The sequence below is a fragment of the Strongylocentrotus purpuratus genome, unplaced genomic scaffold (assembly GCF_000002235.5).
Source record: "Strongylocentrotus purpuratus isolate Spur 01 unplaced genomic scaffold, Spur_5.0 spur5_scaffold_16, whole genome shotgun sequence".
Taxonomy (NCBI): Eukaryota; Metazoa; Echinodermata; class Echinoidea; order Camarodonta; family Strongylocentrotidae; genus Strongylocentrotus; species Strongylocentrotus purpuratus.
Window position 1 is genome coordinate 27233377 of NW_022145601.1, and position 17027 is coordinate 27250403.

Consider the following 17027-nt stretch of genomic DNA (forward strand, 5'->3'; position numbering starts at 1 on the left):
ACAACCCATGCTGTATAATGGAGATCTCACTGGTGATTTCAATCTCCGAGGACTGACTGTATGTTGATTGATAAGGGTTTCACTCTGTTCAATGTTTCATAGTCACTGCCTAAATTGTAAACAAATGACTGACAAGACCTATTAAATGACAAAGTGACTATAAGACACAACTCCCATCAACTACACAAACAAAACTACCACTTGACAGTCTTCATATCAAGATGGACCCCCCCCCCCCCCAAAAAAAAAAAAAAAAAAAAAAAAACACCTCATATCACTTCACTTTTCACATCTCATTTGTAATCTTACACCACTTTCAGACGGACGAGTTAGAAACAATGGTCTCACCACAATAAGAAGCAAACTACAGTTTACACCATAATCACTTTCCAACATCAAAAATATTTATGGAGCATTTTCAAAACACCTAAAGCAAACTCAAACAACAGATTTGACACTGTAGTGCAGGCAGCCAAGCAAACACACTAAATATCACAGATTACATGAATTACTCATACCTCAGGGAAAATTACAATATAAATAAAACGTCCTTCATTTTGCTTTTAGTCATGAACATTATCACACAGGTCACATGTATTTCTAACCAACCAAATATTGAGTGTGCTACATCAGCTAATCAGTATGAAACACAGCCTTTTACCCATTCAAATTCTTTCAAAGATTTCTATATTCAGTCTTACCAGTCACTTAACAGACTGCACAACATCATTCAATATGTTAGTCTGAATTTTACGACTACATTTTCATCCATTTCAATCAAAAATGTTTTAAAAAATCAATAAAATAGAAATTAAAATACATCGCTTATTACAAAGGTATGTTTATGTCAATGTACTTCTGACAAAATCATTTCCAAAAAGTTTGAATGCCACAAGATAAAAGGAAGAAAACTTCCTTATATATACGATATACCAGACAATCACAAAGCATGTATCATCACATACATTCCAAAGAACAAAATAACATTAACAGCATCAACTTCTTAAAAGTATGTACATGTACATCATTTATATATACAAGCCATAAAAATCATCTGCTCCATCCAACACATTGCCATCAAACCTACCAAGATCTCATTTATGACAGTCCAGTACTAATAATGATCTTTACCCTACTATAAAATTGGACAAAAGTCAATTTTGAATGTGGTCTTCTCAATCATTTCTTTATGATGTATTTGGTTATGATCATTTTGTGCACTTTATCGAAAGGCATCTATATCAGAAAAGTTGAAAAGGGGGAGTGTTTTGTATCTAACTTTGAGCCATTACAACTAGCAGGGATTATCTGAATTATAAACCATGGACCATCAATCACTTTAAAAAATTATATCTTTTCAGACCACCATCACTAAGCATACAAGCCAATGCACTTCAAGTGTGTATCATACCACTGATTAAAAAGTTGATCATTTTCCTACATGCATTTACTTAGTCATGAAGAAAAAAAAATGGTCATTCAAAACACAATAATCCACTATTATACAGACTCAATGTGTTTCCAGCAATATCAAAGAATACACTTCATTCGACTTTGTTATCAAAACATAAATACAGTTGTGTCAGTAGTCAACAACATGTCATTTTTCTGTCAACATAAACATAATTTCTGTCAAAACCAACATCATTATGCCATATTTCAGACAACAAATCTACATTGGCATATTTCACATCTTTCCAAACATATTACTATTTATACATGGCATTTTCTATCGCTATATTCAACATTACCATCACATATTTGTCAACAAACAACATAATCATGTCACTTCACTGACCAAGAATAAACCCCTGCATATACAATGTATTTCAATCTACACAACATAGATGATGGTCATATGTTTTGCTAAGAAATGAAATAAAAGTGTCATATTTCTTTCAACAAATCAACAATGACATGCCATAAATTTCAAAAATCAACACAGACATGGCAAATATATACCAACAAATCCAACATACTCATTTCATCTTTCTGTCAAGAAAACAAAGTGAAGAAAGGCTGTATTTGAAAAGAAAGAGTACTCATCATAGACTCATCACTGAGTTAACAGGAATAATAGAAAGTAAACAATCATGTACAAACATCTCTAGACATTCAATACAGCTCCATATACAATGTTACAATCATACTTAGCACATTTGTTGGTTTGTATTTTGCCAAACCTTTTGACAGCAAAAGACACATCACAAACTATGAGGAAGTTGAACATTTCGCAGCTTGGAAGTATATTACATTCATTGCTGACAAAAGCTGCATGAACAGCATAACATGCAGTACACACATCACAAATCCTACGAGTTTTTATATCAGGCTTAATATATCACACAAATGTAATTATAACACGTTGTTCAAGCATTTACAACCAAGTGTTCCACACAACTAAACTGCACCTTTCTAGTCATTGCATAATGAATCGACTAGATATGATAAGCTTCACCAGATTTTTTCCATTCTTGTCAATTTGACAAGGATTATCTACATTTTTATTCAACCACATGACTTCATTTCATACAAATCTAACTTTTTGAGGGAGAAGGGGGCATTTTCAGCACCAAAAACCATTCCACAAAAGTATATAAATACAAATAAATATATCTCGGCAAATACACACACTAATTCAGTGACATGTAGACACAGCCCTTTTCATTTATATGTTCTGCACTCAGACACACCAGAGTCAATATCAGCATTGAAATCTTCTTTGAAGTCTGAAATTATTCAACACTGTGGCTACTTTGTTCCTTTTCATTTCAATAACTTTTTATTAGAAAAATATAGCTGTGTTTTGACAATGAACATTCCATGATTTACATAATGAAAGGAATTTCACATGTGATTTATTTCATCTATATCATAAGGGACTGTAACCATACTTACCTGAGCGCAGAACTCTGAACTAAATGTTACTTCATTTCTAGAAAGGATCTGAGTGATGTGTGTTTACATATTGTGCTTATTTGTGACATAAAAGACTTTAATTTGAGGTTAGAGCAGATTCATACAATTAGCTTGTATAAGCATATTCTTCACGGAATAAATGTAAAAGACGTATATTCCTTCAATGAAATGAAAAAAGTCTAAAAATAGATTGAAAAGGACTAAAAAAAATTTATTGGAGATATATAACCTTAGAACACAATGGAAAGACTGACTGAAATTTAAATTACTCAGTACAAAGGCAAATGGGATCTGGCTTTAAAAAAACATAACTTGTTGGGCCACTGCAAGATCACTTTCTCATCAGGGTTCAGCAGAGGGTACTCAATGAGAAAATCCTGGCACAGAAAAAGCCAATCCTGTACAACGTTTGTCACATGTCAGAGTAGAGATGACTAGTGCTGTACTAATATAATACTATCTCAGTCACACCAAAAATACCTAGGTCCCATTGAGAAGAAAAAAAAACTCTAAACCGATTGATTGTCAGACAAACAGGTTTAGTGACGTTTTCTTCATTCTGCTGTCACTCTGCTGTCGGTCTGGTGTCGGTTTGTCAGAGTGACTGGGGTACCAATAATAATAATAGTTTTGAAGGATTTCTATCATGAATTGAGTTGTTATGGACATGCATGGTAGCTGGACATAACCAGTTTGATCATTGGTTTGTCTTAATAATCACTAAATCAGATTTCTAGTAGCGGCTACACGACCAGGTTAAGGCGATACAGTACTGGAAAAGAGGAATACATTAGGACAATAATTTTCAGCCTAATAATCATACAAGTAATAAATGGAAATATTTTTTGGGCAACAGCGAAGTACTATCAGAAACTGCGTTTAGGTTCTAGGTTGATTTGTAATGGATTGAAGTAAATGGGAAATTAGCCTTAAAGAAGTCCCCTCTCTGTCTGTACATTATAGGCCTATTTTTCATTCCTTTCATCAAAAACAAAATCCCTTTTGGCAACCATTTTTTTTCCTGGCATAGAAAATTAACCACAAAAATATTTCATCAATTTATTTGTATATTCGGAAGACTATAAAATGTCCGAATGTCCTGTATGTCTCGAACAAAATTCGCGTTTTACCTGATCATCATCCAGCTACCAGAAGCCAAAACTCACAAAGTGGGTGCATGATAGAAATAGTGTATAGGTCTACCAACCTGAAGCCTGCTTTCCACCTGCCCCATAGAACTGTCCTCCAGTACCATCTCCAGCCCCTTGGGCGGGGTTCCCTGCACCCCATCCCATCGCAGCGGCCTGCTGCTGTGCCTGGTAGGCCGTTGAATCAGCTGCTAAGGCAGGGTTATTCTGAGCCTGGGGTGTGGTTTGTGGGTTGCCCTGTGCAGCCGACTGGGCCATGGTTGCCTGTGCCTGTAAGGCATTCATTCCCGCACCTCCACCCATCAATAAACTCCCTACCATACCCAAGCCAGCCTGGTTCAAGGCTGCTGCTAACACAGCCTGGTTGAGCTGGTTTTGATTCATGTTGCCTTGAGGGTTTAAGATTCCCATTGCTGCAGCAGCTGGGTTTCCCATACCACCTCCCCCACCCTGGGGATTGTTAGGGATCATTTGACCTTGACCTTGGGTATTCATATTGTTATAACCCCCACCCCCATATCCCCCACTACCACTACCATCATTACCACCACCGCCTTGCTTGTTCCTGAAGTACTCGTTCTGGTATCCACCGCGACCTCCTTGGCTGAAACCTTTTAAATAAAACAGACATGTACATGTTAATGTTTTATGAATGTTTAAAAGATTTTGGAAGAAAATACCTGATAGCTGAGCAATGAGAAACAAAAGATAAGATACTGAAATTTACAGGCACAAAGAAAAAAATTTGGAGTTGGGATTTCAAATAAAATTTATTTCCAAGACATTATATACATATATTTTTCTTTCTTTCATGAATATTTTGCTCGTCTGCACAACTGACCTACTACATAATGCACTTTTTTTTTCCTCCAAAAATTCACGTCTTTGACTAGGACCCCTGTTACAGAGTTACAGAGTCCACTTTGGTCTTACACCTACTGATTGCAGGACCGAGTCCGGACTCGGGCCGGCGTCAAACCACATCCAGAGGTGGACTGGATGGAGGCGGCCTCAGTCCACTTTCAGACGTATGTGTAACAGGGGTCTAGATTAGCATTATTTTTTTTTTACTCAAGGCACCATCAGATATGCCGAGGTAAACCACTGCATTTTTTTAAATACACGACTGCACACAATGAAGTTTCTTAGGGAATTCACTGAGATAGAGAAATGTGAAGCATATCATGCTTATATCATTATCATGACTCAGATCTTAAAGAGACTTGGTAACATTGTAAAGATGAGAGAAAATGGTGCTAGGGTAGTGACTTCAATGCTACATGTACAATTAAAAATAATCTGAAACTTCAAGTGAAAACGGACAATTATTAACGATAAAAATTGGGAAAAACTGATCTTATCGATACCTTAATTCTCCCAACTATAAAATTACAATATATTTTCATTTTAGGTCAATGTAAATTGTCACAAAGCAATTAATTGGCTCTATATACCATTCCAGACATTTAAGTGTTGAAAGATTTTAAAAGCCTGTTTTTTGTCTTATTTTCATGGAAAAATGGTTGGGAAAATTCAAAAATAGTTCGGAGAATTTACTGTTAATCACTAGAGGGTGTTGACCAGTTGACCTTTAATATCTTTGTGGTTTGAGAACTTTTTCAGGATTTTTTGCATGTTAAAGGGCTAGTAAAGTAGAAGGAAGATAATAAGTAACATTTCATACCAAAATCACACAATTTTTTAATCAACCTTCAACAATGTTACCGAGTCACTTTAACAAGGCTCAAATCATATTGTATTTTCTGCTACTTACCACCACCACCACCATCTCTGCCACCAAATGGTGGCCTTCCGCCTTGCTGATGAGGGTTCTGCCCTTGCTTATTCTTGGGATCAGCATAGTTTATCAAAACACTGTTACCCTGTAGAGACATTATAAAAAAGATAATTGATTTGATCACAATCTTAGTTATGATTTCAAAGGCTGTCTGTATTCTCAAATTATTCCATGATGACTAATATTAGTAAAATACATGGTATAGTCATGTTTTCAAACCGCCTCCCCTTTTCTTTTATTTGACATGTTACCTTAAATGACTCCCTAGTCCCCAGTCTAATCAAAATCTTTCAACATAAAATATGGGCCCTGTCTTACAAAGAGCTCAATTGATCCAAATCAATCGCAAGTCCCCCAATCAATCACAAATTTGCAGTCTCCCATCTCTATGTACATAGTTGCAATTGATATTGATCTCAAATAAGCTGCGATTGATATCAACTCTAAAACACAAAGTAAATTTGTTTACACTTGCAACCAGCTAAAAAGGACTTACATTGATGATATGATCCTGGCCGATTAGGCTCTGTGCAATCTGAGCATTTTCTAATGTAACAAAGGCAAATCCTCTGAATTCTTTGGGAATGAATACATCTGTGACCTCTCCTATCTTGGCAAAGTACTGATAGATATCATCCTCCTTCACATCTGGTGATAACCTACCAACAAACAGTTTCCTCTTCTCTGGTTGCTATAGAAACGAGATGGAAAGAACGGATTTGGATTATGAAATGGCTAGAGTCATGCTGTTACTAAGCTACATTAATGATAATGTTGAACATTTTGTCATGTTCGCAGTACCTTATTAACTTGGCTTAAATAAATAAAAACATATCCCAGATAGAAATTTTAAGTTTTTCACATGGATGTGTAAGTATCAATATTTAATGCTGGTTTTCAATAACAAAAACAACAACAGCAACATCAACCACAAAACACTATAAAATCTTTGTGTACTGTATTTAAGAATACTCTGCAAATCAGAGCTATTATGAATAATACAGGAGTAGTTAAAAGTAATTCCAAAGCATTGTCAAAATCTATAAAACCTTAAATTTTATCTCATTTATGGGAAAAATTTCTTACACTGTTCATTAAGAAAATGGAGAGGGAGTAAGAATTCCATACAAACTCTATACATGTACATATCTTGCTTTAAAGGATTTCTAGCAATACCCCATCTTTTAGTAATGATTGAAAAATAAAAATATCTCATTAGATACATGTACATTAAAAAGGAAAAATCTTATAAGAATAAATTCTCTATTCCATGAAATGCCAGATGAACTTGGCCATTTGTGCCTTAAAATGTGTAGTAAATAGATATTATTCTACATCGTTTAGTGAAATTTTGTCATTACTTAAGGTACAATGTCCCATTTGCAGGCCAAAAAATGAAAAGGTTAAATTCCAACGGCAGTCGAAAGATACTAATTTAGAACTTCCCTAAAAAAAAAGGGGCTTGAAAATGTCTTTAAGTGGGAAGATAAGTCGAATCAACTTAAGAGCTATAGAGCCAGTAAGTAATAGTCTGATTTTCAGACCATTGTACCGAATGGTTGTACGTTTTATGCTGCGCAAAGATTCAATCAGTTTAATTTTGGCCATTACAAGAAGTGGGTTATTGATGTAGACAAATGCTCATGTACTCTTTACAGCTCATTTTATATATGTTATTACCAAAGAAGAAAAAAAGCCGTCACTCAATAGTGTCTGACAGTGAAGTCTAGCAAGTAAACGGGTTTCCTTGCATAATATGAATATTAGGACACTGGTAATGTTAAAATTTCACAGATAGGACTTACACGACATATTCATGATCCCTGCAAAGTTCTACAGAATTTGATGTTGGCTGCAAAAGGGACATAGTATCTTTAAAATCAAATTTGACTGTTTCATTAAAGTAGAAGTAATGAAAAATAGGCAGGTATGACAAACCTCTACCTGGGAATCTGGATATTTGACCTCACACCACCTATCATCAATCTTATGCCTTTTATTGTTGACTGCATTCTGTGATTCAATGTCTCGATATCTGATGAAACCAAAACCTTTGGACTTGCCTTTGGGGTCTTTCTTTAGCTGTGGGGAAAAGCAAATAACTTTGTAAACCTTGTTTTTTTAAGAACATATTAGAAATCTTATAATCAAATTGATGTACGAGCATGTATTTTTTTCTTCCATTTGGGTGTGAATTTCTGAAAACAAATTATTTTAACAAATAGACACAGTAGACCAGAGTAGTTTCTGTTCATAAATAGGGGCCCAACGTGACCACCGGAGCCTGGAGTTGATATGTATTTCATCCGCTGCATCAATCTTAACATGTGAGACAACAACATAGATTTTGCATTCACGTTGTAAATACTTAGCTAAAACTTGCTTTTCATTATTTTTTTTACACCAGGTGAAGTTTCATGCCACATTTGATTCTCTTACCAAAAAAAATAATATTCTTTTATTGAGGGCCATTTATTGTTTGAGTCCTATTTTATAAAGTACATTTTGCTTTCAAAATTGTGAGTGTTTTTCTTCTCATGTGTCACTTGATATGGATAGAAATAGCGTATCTAGCGATCATAAACTTACAATCGCGGTCGCGCATATACAGTAGGTGTTATAGAGAAGGAAGACATTGAGAGAAATTCACTGTTGTGGAAGCAAACTGGAATTTTATAAACATTTTAGCCACATATCTGACCTGCTCAAAACAAGTTTTAGTTATGTACATGTACAAATTCAATACAAAATCTGTACTATAAGAAATTTATTGGAGACCAACCGGTTTTATCAGCCATACATGTGTCCGTGGTTGAAGGAAACCCAAGATAACTCGGGCCTTACACAAAGCATTTTTATGAGAGCAATATGACTGCACACAATAAGTGCAAAGCTTACATTTACTTTTGATCAGTGCATGATCTCAACAAATCTGTCATTACTAACCTGATCGATGTGGAAAAGAGCATTTTGGTAGTAGTTCAAACAAGTTCAATTATAGGAAAGTAATGTAATCAATTACAATGACATAGATGTAAACGTGCTTTAATTGTCCTTCAATGTAAAAGGCTTTAGTTTATTAACTGTATTCTGCTGTTTACCCTACCTGTGTCATAACTAATTCACCATATTGTGAGAAGTAGTCCTTCATGCCTTCTACTGTTGTGTTGAAATCTAGACCAAGAACAATCAGATCTGATGTTCTCCTGTCATCAGTTTTCCTTGTCTTTCCGACTGGAAGTTCTCGTGTATCATCACCTTTCCGTTTATTTTCTGGAGAATACAGAGTAGAGTACAAACAAATTAATCAAAACAAAGTTATAATTAAAAAGCTGCAATAAATGCCACAAAGTCTACATGTACATGTAACTAACAATGTTCTTCATATATTTTAATTTTCAAAAATGTGACAATTTGATACCAGAGTGGTAGCGATTTGCTCACCTTCAACGTGTTCCTGAAGAATCCTGATGACGTGAGTTATTACAAACGCATTTTAGATTTTGTTTACATCACTCTTTAGTTTTTAATCAGGGTAATGAATGCCAACTTGGGCTAAGTAATATGATTAATATCAATATCGAATTTCACATTTTAAACTACAGCTAGCCTTCAAGCTGAAAGGCTACTCTACTCAGATATTGTTTCCTTCTATTTTTTTTTTTTAAGTAATGCGATTTGAATTTGGCGTATATATTCACAAATGAATGATAAAGGCCAATAAAACAAGACAACAACAACATTTCTATGAAGTATGAACTATGATATGACTTTGAGTATGAATATGATTATGAATCAACATCAAGACCATGATGCAGTGTAGGTGGCTGGACTCTGGACGATTTTTCAATTTTCCCTATTGTATTGGATCGTTTGTCACTGATATGACGAGTTCGTAATGGCATGCAGTTTTTCCGTTATAATCATTTTGCCTTCGGCGTAGACTAGAAGGAATGAGATTTAGATGACGTCATGCGCAGCGAGAGTTTTAAATATCGCTGCAAGATTTTTATCATGGATGTCGATTTTGACCCATAATTTCCTAAAAAGGGACCATTAATCGGATTATTTCAGTCAAGTTCGTAAGTGGAACCGAAGAAGTTAAACCTGGCTTTAGAGTCTACCTAATTTTCAAAATAAGATGCACCGGATATGCATGATATGCATCCTGTGAAATATGGAATTTGGCCGGTAGTTTTGCCAAGTTTGGTGTAACGTTTCTTTACACAAAGCGTGAACACTAAAGCGTACATAGATCTAGGGCTGTTCTGTCTCGAAGAGCCAACCCTACCCAAATCAGACTGAGGCTAACGAACGAAAGAGACAGTTTGAATTAAAGTTTATTTCTGATTTACCTTTAGGGAATGTGACGACGTAGAGATGATTTTGCCACACGCCATCTGGTGCCATCACTCGGCCTTCTACTACACGGAGTCCTCGCATTGTTCCCGATTCGGGATTACGGTACTTCAGCCCCGTCGCACCCGGGAACTGGGCGACAATCGTCGATAGCAAGATGGACGCACCTTCAGGGCTTGGTGGTTCGGCTGGCAGCTCGATAGTGGCTTCTGGGTCGTTTTCATCTTCTGTAGTTTGGATGTAATCTGCCATTTTAGCTATTTATTTCGAGTTCAATTTATTCTATAGATAATAGAGTACGTCAAAATTATCGTGTTTATCCAGTAAAAACCTCTCACTTCGGTTTTTTTAGATTTCAACTTCGGAATTTTACGTTGGCATTAACGTCTGCCTACCTACATGTACGCCGCGTGAAAGATGACGCTATACGTAGACTAAGCTTCATGCATTTTGATAACAATTTTTTAAGACTCATTCATCCATAATCCAAATTCAGTGAAATTCATCATTACCGAATTTGTTCAACAATTTATATATGAATACATACATTTAAAGTATTATAGCCATAATTAAAAACCAAAATTATAAAACTGAATTAATTTATTCAATTATATTAATTTCAACCGTCTTGGAATACAACTACATCTAAGAAATGAAATGAAATGAAACTCGCCTAAACCCAACTACTGGCGAAACCTCATGTTTAGATTTATCATTAGCAACTCCCGCTCTAGCCAGTTCCACTAGCTGGAAAGTGCTATCAAACAAATTCGGAAGTGACCATTTTCCAATATATATTGAAATCGACAAAAAAACTCCTAAATCAGATTGTACGAAAGATGACCTAACTCTAAAACGGTCATTCAAGAAGATAGATTGGCACGAATTCAATAAACTGTGCGATCAACGAATGGACACTGACTCGCTGCTAGACGCAGATGTCAAAACTTTTTACGGAAACTTCATGGAATCTCTAAATAATATCTTAAATGAATTACACACTGTACCCAAAAGAAATAAAAACAAGAATGCGAGATTCAACCCCGTCCCATGGTGGACAGAAAAATGCAAAATAAAGATTAAGGAACGGAACGAATATAAAAATAGGTTATTGAGAGTATGGAATGATAAAAATCTAAAATTATACAAACAAAAGAAGGCCGAAGCCCAAAGGATTATTAGACAGACAAAACGAATGTTTTTGGCTGGATTACACTTCAAAACTGAACAGGTTCACTTCAATCTCAGAACTATGGAATTTGATTCGTTGTCTGAAGGGTAATCCAAATAAAACTCATTCTAAGATATCAGCACTAAAAGTAGAATCTAAAGTAATTATAGATGATCAAGAAAAAGTTAACGAATTTGGAAAGCATTTTCTGAAGATCAGTAGTAAAACAAAAAAGGGAAATAAAGAACTGCTAGATGAATATAAATCTATTGATTATAAAGGAGAACATGATTCAGTTATCAATGAACCTTTTACTATGATGGAACTCGAAAAAGTACTTAATATAAAAAAGACATCAGCCCCTGGTGAAGATGGCTTGATATATACTGTGTTTCAAAACCTTCCAACCAGGGCTAGGAAAACATTACTCTGTCTTTATAACAGAATATGGTCTTCTGGGACGATTCCGGAACAATGCAAACACGCAATGTTGATACCAATATTAAAACCAAATAAAGACTCCTCCCAACTAACATCCTACCGACCTATCTCATTATTACCTTGCTTTATCAAGATATTAGGAAGTATGGTAAAGGAGAGATTAGAATGGTACATAGAGAAAAACGAAATTTTGAGTAGTATACAACATGGTTTTAGACAAAAGAGAAGCTCAATATAGATAACTTAGTACATTTAGAAAATGAAATTCAGAAATATCTATTTGTGGGTATGAAAACCATAGTCGTATTTATTGATCTCGCCAAAGCCTATGATACTCTCTGGACGAAAGGATTAATCGTCAAGTTACGTAGAATTGGTCTCCAAGGAAACATATTGATTTTTTTGAGAAACTACTTGTTGAACCGTACCTTACAAGTGCAAATAGGTAATGCCAAATCGGCAATTACGCATCCTGAAAACGGTTTACCCCAGGGTAGCATTTTGAGCTCCCTCCTTTTTAATATAATGATAAGTGACATACCTTTGAGACCAGATATACATAGCTTGATTTATGCAGACGACATCGTAATTTGGGAATCAGGCCATGATGTAAAACAAAATATCCAGAACATACAACAATATCTAAACTCCTTGAACTCATGGCTCAATCCATTTGGACTTATTATGTCGGTAGAGAAAACGACTCCTATCTTATTTTCGAACAATACAAATGATGATAATTACGAGTTATATATAAGAGGTCAAAAGTTGACACCACATTAAGAGCACAAGTATCTCGGCGTCATTTTGACAAACGGATGACTTGGAGACCTCATTTATTAGATATTAGTAAAAGATGTAAAGGAAGGATTAATGTTATCAAAAGTCTAGCATACGCCAAGTGGTCTGGTGATGCTAAAGAACTAGTGATGATATATAAAGCATTAATACTATCAATTATCGACTATGGTTGCGAAGCATACAACTCGGCTACGACAAGCGCAAAAAATATGTTGAACTCAGTTCAGTACCAATCGTTATTTGTTTGTGCAGGCGCTCGGAAAGGTACATCCCTTAAAACGCTGCAAGTCGAACTAGGCGAAATGCCTTTTGATTTAAGGCGAGAAATGTTATCAATTAAACTAAGAAAACGAATCGAGAGTATGCGCAAACACCCTCTGAACGAAGATGTGAAAGATTGTTGGCAATTTAATATTCTTGGAGGTACTAACTCTAGATTAGCTTTTGGACGTATAGAACCAAGGATTGTACATTAAAATTCAGTTACATACTAGAAGATCCAATGAAGTATTTTTTCAACACACCCTTTTGGAAAATACTCCCTCCCCATGTGTCATCAGAGCTAAAAGAGGTAATAACGAAAACAGATATCTGTTTTGCCCAAAAACAAGCAGCCCTAGAATTGATTAATTCGAAATGGACAAATTATTTACACATAATACATATTGATCAAGATCGCCAGATAAAGACTCTGCTGCTGCTGCATTTCATGTACCTTATTATGATGTTTCTCAATCTAAGAGACTGGCTAATTACACATCGTCTTATAGAGCAGAGATGGCCGCAATTGTACTTGCCCTGACATGGCTATTACAACTCCCAGGACTCTACACCGGGGCAGTCATCTTTTCTGATTCTTTGAGTTCACTCCAGGCCATAGAATCTCGTAAAGACGAATCTTTCATTCTTGAAATTTTAACCCTGTGTAGTCAACTAAAATACAAGGGCACCCAGGTCTATTTCGAATGGATTCCCAGTCATTGTGGTCTACAACACAATGAGATAACAGATAAGTTTGCTAAAGCAGGACTAAATAAAAATATAGAAATCAACAACGCTCTTACCAGAGCAGAATCAAATTATGTTATAAAGAAATACTACATAGAGATATAGCAAAAAAGATGGAATGAAACATCATCCCCCCTACGGGAAACGCAAACTCTAGTATCAAAAACAATTTTGTGTGTTACCTGAACAACAGATATCATGAAACTATTCTTCATCGCCTAAGAATGGGAAACTTAGGTTTAAATAATAATCTTTTTGAATTGAATCAACATGAGACAGGTCATTGTCCAAACTGTGAGCACCAAAAAGAAACAGTTAAACATTTTTTATGTAAGTGCCCACTCTTTCTTATAGAGAGAGCCATGCTTATAACAGAATCTGGAATAGAAAACGAAGAATTAATCCCAATACTCCTGAAATCAACAGATATTAATCACCAACAGGCTCTGGTTAACTTCGTAGTTAGATCTAAAAGGGTACACCAGTGTACCCCTACTAACCACCTTGCACCGCACATAATTATTTGAGCCCAATATGTTTCGCTTTTTATAGTGAGTATACATGTACATGAAGAAGAAGAGTGAGAAAGAAGAAAAAAAAAATAGAAGAGAGAACTGTCTATATTAACGTTTAAAATCTTCATGTATCATGATCTGTTTTTTTTATTTTTTGGTTTTCGGTCAAAATTTTGAAGAAACACGATGGAGACGACTAGACATATTGGTGGACGTCGGAGGGCCTAGGCTCAGCATTAGGCTGAGTTGAGAAGCTTGTCACGACGTACCGTGTCCGAGTTGGTCCTTGGGCGTCCTTTTGCTCGCCAGCCACTGAATTCTTCATCATTAAATAAAAGTTTAGCTTTTAAAAATCTAATTTATCCAAATCTATATATAAAAAAAAGTAATCTAATTTTAAAGGAATAAAAATCCTGAGAGAAGAGGCGTAAATATTCACTTCTGAATGAAAAACGCCTATAAATTAAAACAACAACAAAAACAACAACAACCGTTTCACAAAACACTGTCATCCCATTGAAATGCGTTTACACGCGTTTCAATGGGATATCGGCGTACAAATAAGTTTGCAAGCAAGCAAGATTAATAAATCACTTTAATTATTGACAAAAATAAATTTAGTCATCAATATACACCAGATAAAATGTAAAGTTATATATTTGGTCATCTAGTTGCCAGGAATCATCCCAATTTATCAATTTCGCTAGTGGAAATGAAGCAAATGTGGGGGAAAAAAGACACTCATGCACTTATTCCGTGTTTATAAAGCGCTCAATACATCGATCCAACGATGTGCCTATAATGCCTGGATTACATTTGGCCTGCGACTAGTCTACGGAGCCCGTATCCTGCTCGTATCCCCTTTTCGGTGCGGCCTCTGTGCGGTGGCAGGAGGCGGCCGTGAGATTTTCGTAAGGATTCGCGGGCTCCGTGCAGCCTTTACGATTTTGTTTCGTGAGAAATTAAACAAATTTGAAAAAATCGTAAGCCCGTAGCCCGTATACATGTCGTAGGTGGCATTGCACAATCCCCGCACGGGCATCGCCCGGAGGCCTCGCACTAGCTGATTGTGCAGCAAACGTACGATTTTTCGGTGAACATGGGGGCAAAGAAAATCGTACGGAGATTGTAGACTCATGGGGCATTCGAACGGCAATTGCACAGCTATCGCAAGTACGGTCACCGCGCCTTGAGTCCGCGCAACATTTGCACCGTGCTGCACGGGCTCCGTATGATTTCCGTGCGGAGGCTGCGGAGACTGCACGGCTACTGCATGCAAATTGTACGATTTCCGTACAATCTCCGAGCAGCCTCTGTACGGATTTGCCCCGGCCTGCCCCCGAGGGCCAATACAATAAATGGCACGATGCTCGTAGATAATGTAGACAAAAACATCGTAGCCCGCGTAGCCTCCTACGATGTCTACGAAAAATCGTAGACTAATTATCGTACGGCGCCCGGGGCAAATGTAATCCAGGCATGAGCGCTTTACAGATAGATTATTACCCCGGTCATCGGAATCAGGCTTACCCGCACACAATGTATGCACATTTTCCACTCTCTGGGGACGTTAAAGCCAGTCAGAACGAGCGCACACTTGCTCGTCCAACCATGAACTTTCTCATCCTACCGGGTACCCATCTTGCCAAACGATATTAGTGCCGTGTCGGAATTCGAACCCTCAACCTTCGCATCTCAAGTCAAGCGCCTTAAAACACTCGACCACGACATGGTTAAAATTTTATTTCGATTTCTTTTCTTTTCGGGAAGGGGGATGCAGGAGGGACTGGAAAAACGATGGTTGTTTTAATGTAGAACTTTTTTTAATTTTTAATCATGCTCTTTTCGAGAGTGGAGAGCAAAACAGCCTTCTCTTAAATAAGTCATTTTAAATCAGCTACCGTTAAGTCGTTTTACATTCGCCTGTCCGGCATGCATCATCAGCGGATGGTTATTTCTTGTCAATATCTTTATTCGGATTAAAAATTTATTCTATAGTTCCATAAACCGTCATAACGTCATCGTGCTTCATAATTATCTTCGTGTCGAACTTTGGTGTTTTATTCATGCTCTTTTCGAGAGTGGAGAGCAAAACAGCCTTCTCTTACACTTGACGCTACACGAATTCAAGATAACAAATTCACAAACACACGAGCTTTTTTTGTCATTCTCATCACACTTTTTATTTTTGTATTCAGGGATGAAAAACAAATTATACGATTTCGTTAAGCAACTGCTCGAGGAGCATTTGGGCGATGGTATAATTATCAACACCGTCGTCATCCACTTCAAAGATTGACAAGTTCATTGTGCTACTGTTGGTCTCTTCGAAGAGATCCCATGTGAAGTTCGATAGTTCAGATACGGTAGTAAAACTCGAGATATCGTCATCATCGTCGCTCTCATCGAAAAGCGAAGGCCAGACAGAGATCGAACTCAAGCTGTCGTCATCATAGCCGCCGTCGTCAGACACTGCTGAAGGAACGACCAAGTGGGGTTTGGTGTCGATGTTGCAAACCTCTTCAATTTTAGGAATTTCAAAGATTGATGCTCCACTTGCATGGTGCAACTGCAACATTAAAGAAGGGAAAGAGAGTGAATAGATGAATTACGATCGAGAATGAACCACTTGATTTTCAGTAAAAAATAGCAATGGGAACTCGAAAGTACATTCTAGTCTTGAATCCCCCCCCCCTCCCCCGGAAAAAAAAGCACTACAATTTGCAGTGTATTCTGTCTATTTTTTACACTACTAGGCGTGGCTTGATAATTGAAACAATTTCAGAAGAGAGTATGACTTTTGGTATTGCTCGAAACGATTAACTTACCATTGCAATATCATCAACTTTCACTGCGACTGGGAGTTC

At 36.5% G+C, this 17027-nt stretch overlaps 1 protein-coding gene across 2 annotated transcripts; it reads right to left on the reverse strand.

The window, feature by feature from the left end:
• Positions 1-382: 382 nt before the first annotated feature.
• Positions 383-10657, reverse strand: LOC115924609 (TAR DNA-binding protein 43-like). 2 transcript variants are annotated; one of them, XM_030987190.1, is made up of 6 exons: positions 10221-10657; positions 8972-9138; positions 7810-7947; positions 6362-6556; positions 5842-5950; positions 383-4678 (listed from the first exon to the last, which is right to left on the reverse strand). In XM_030987190.1, the coding sequence occupies exons 1-6, from the start codon at positions 10474-10476 to the stop codon at positions 4119-4121; spliced, it is 1425 nt and encodes a 474-aa protein (XP_030843050.1). In that variant the 5' UTR covers positions 10477-10657; the 3' UTR covers positions 383-4118. The 2 variants fall into 2 exon arrangements, with proteins under 2 accessions (XP_030843050.1, XP_030843049.1); XM_030987189.1 differs by having other exon boundaries at positions 7804-7947.
• Between the last annotated feature and the right edge of the window lie 6370 nt (positions 10658-17027).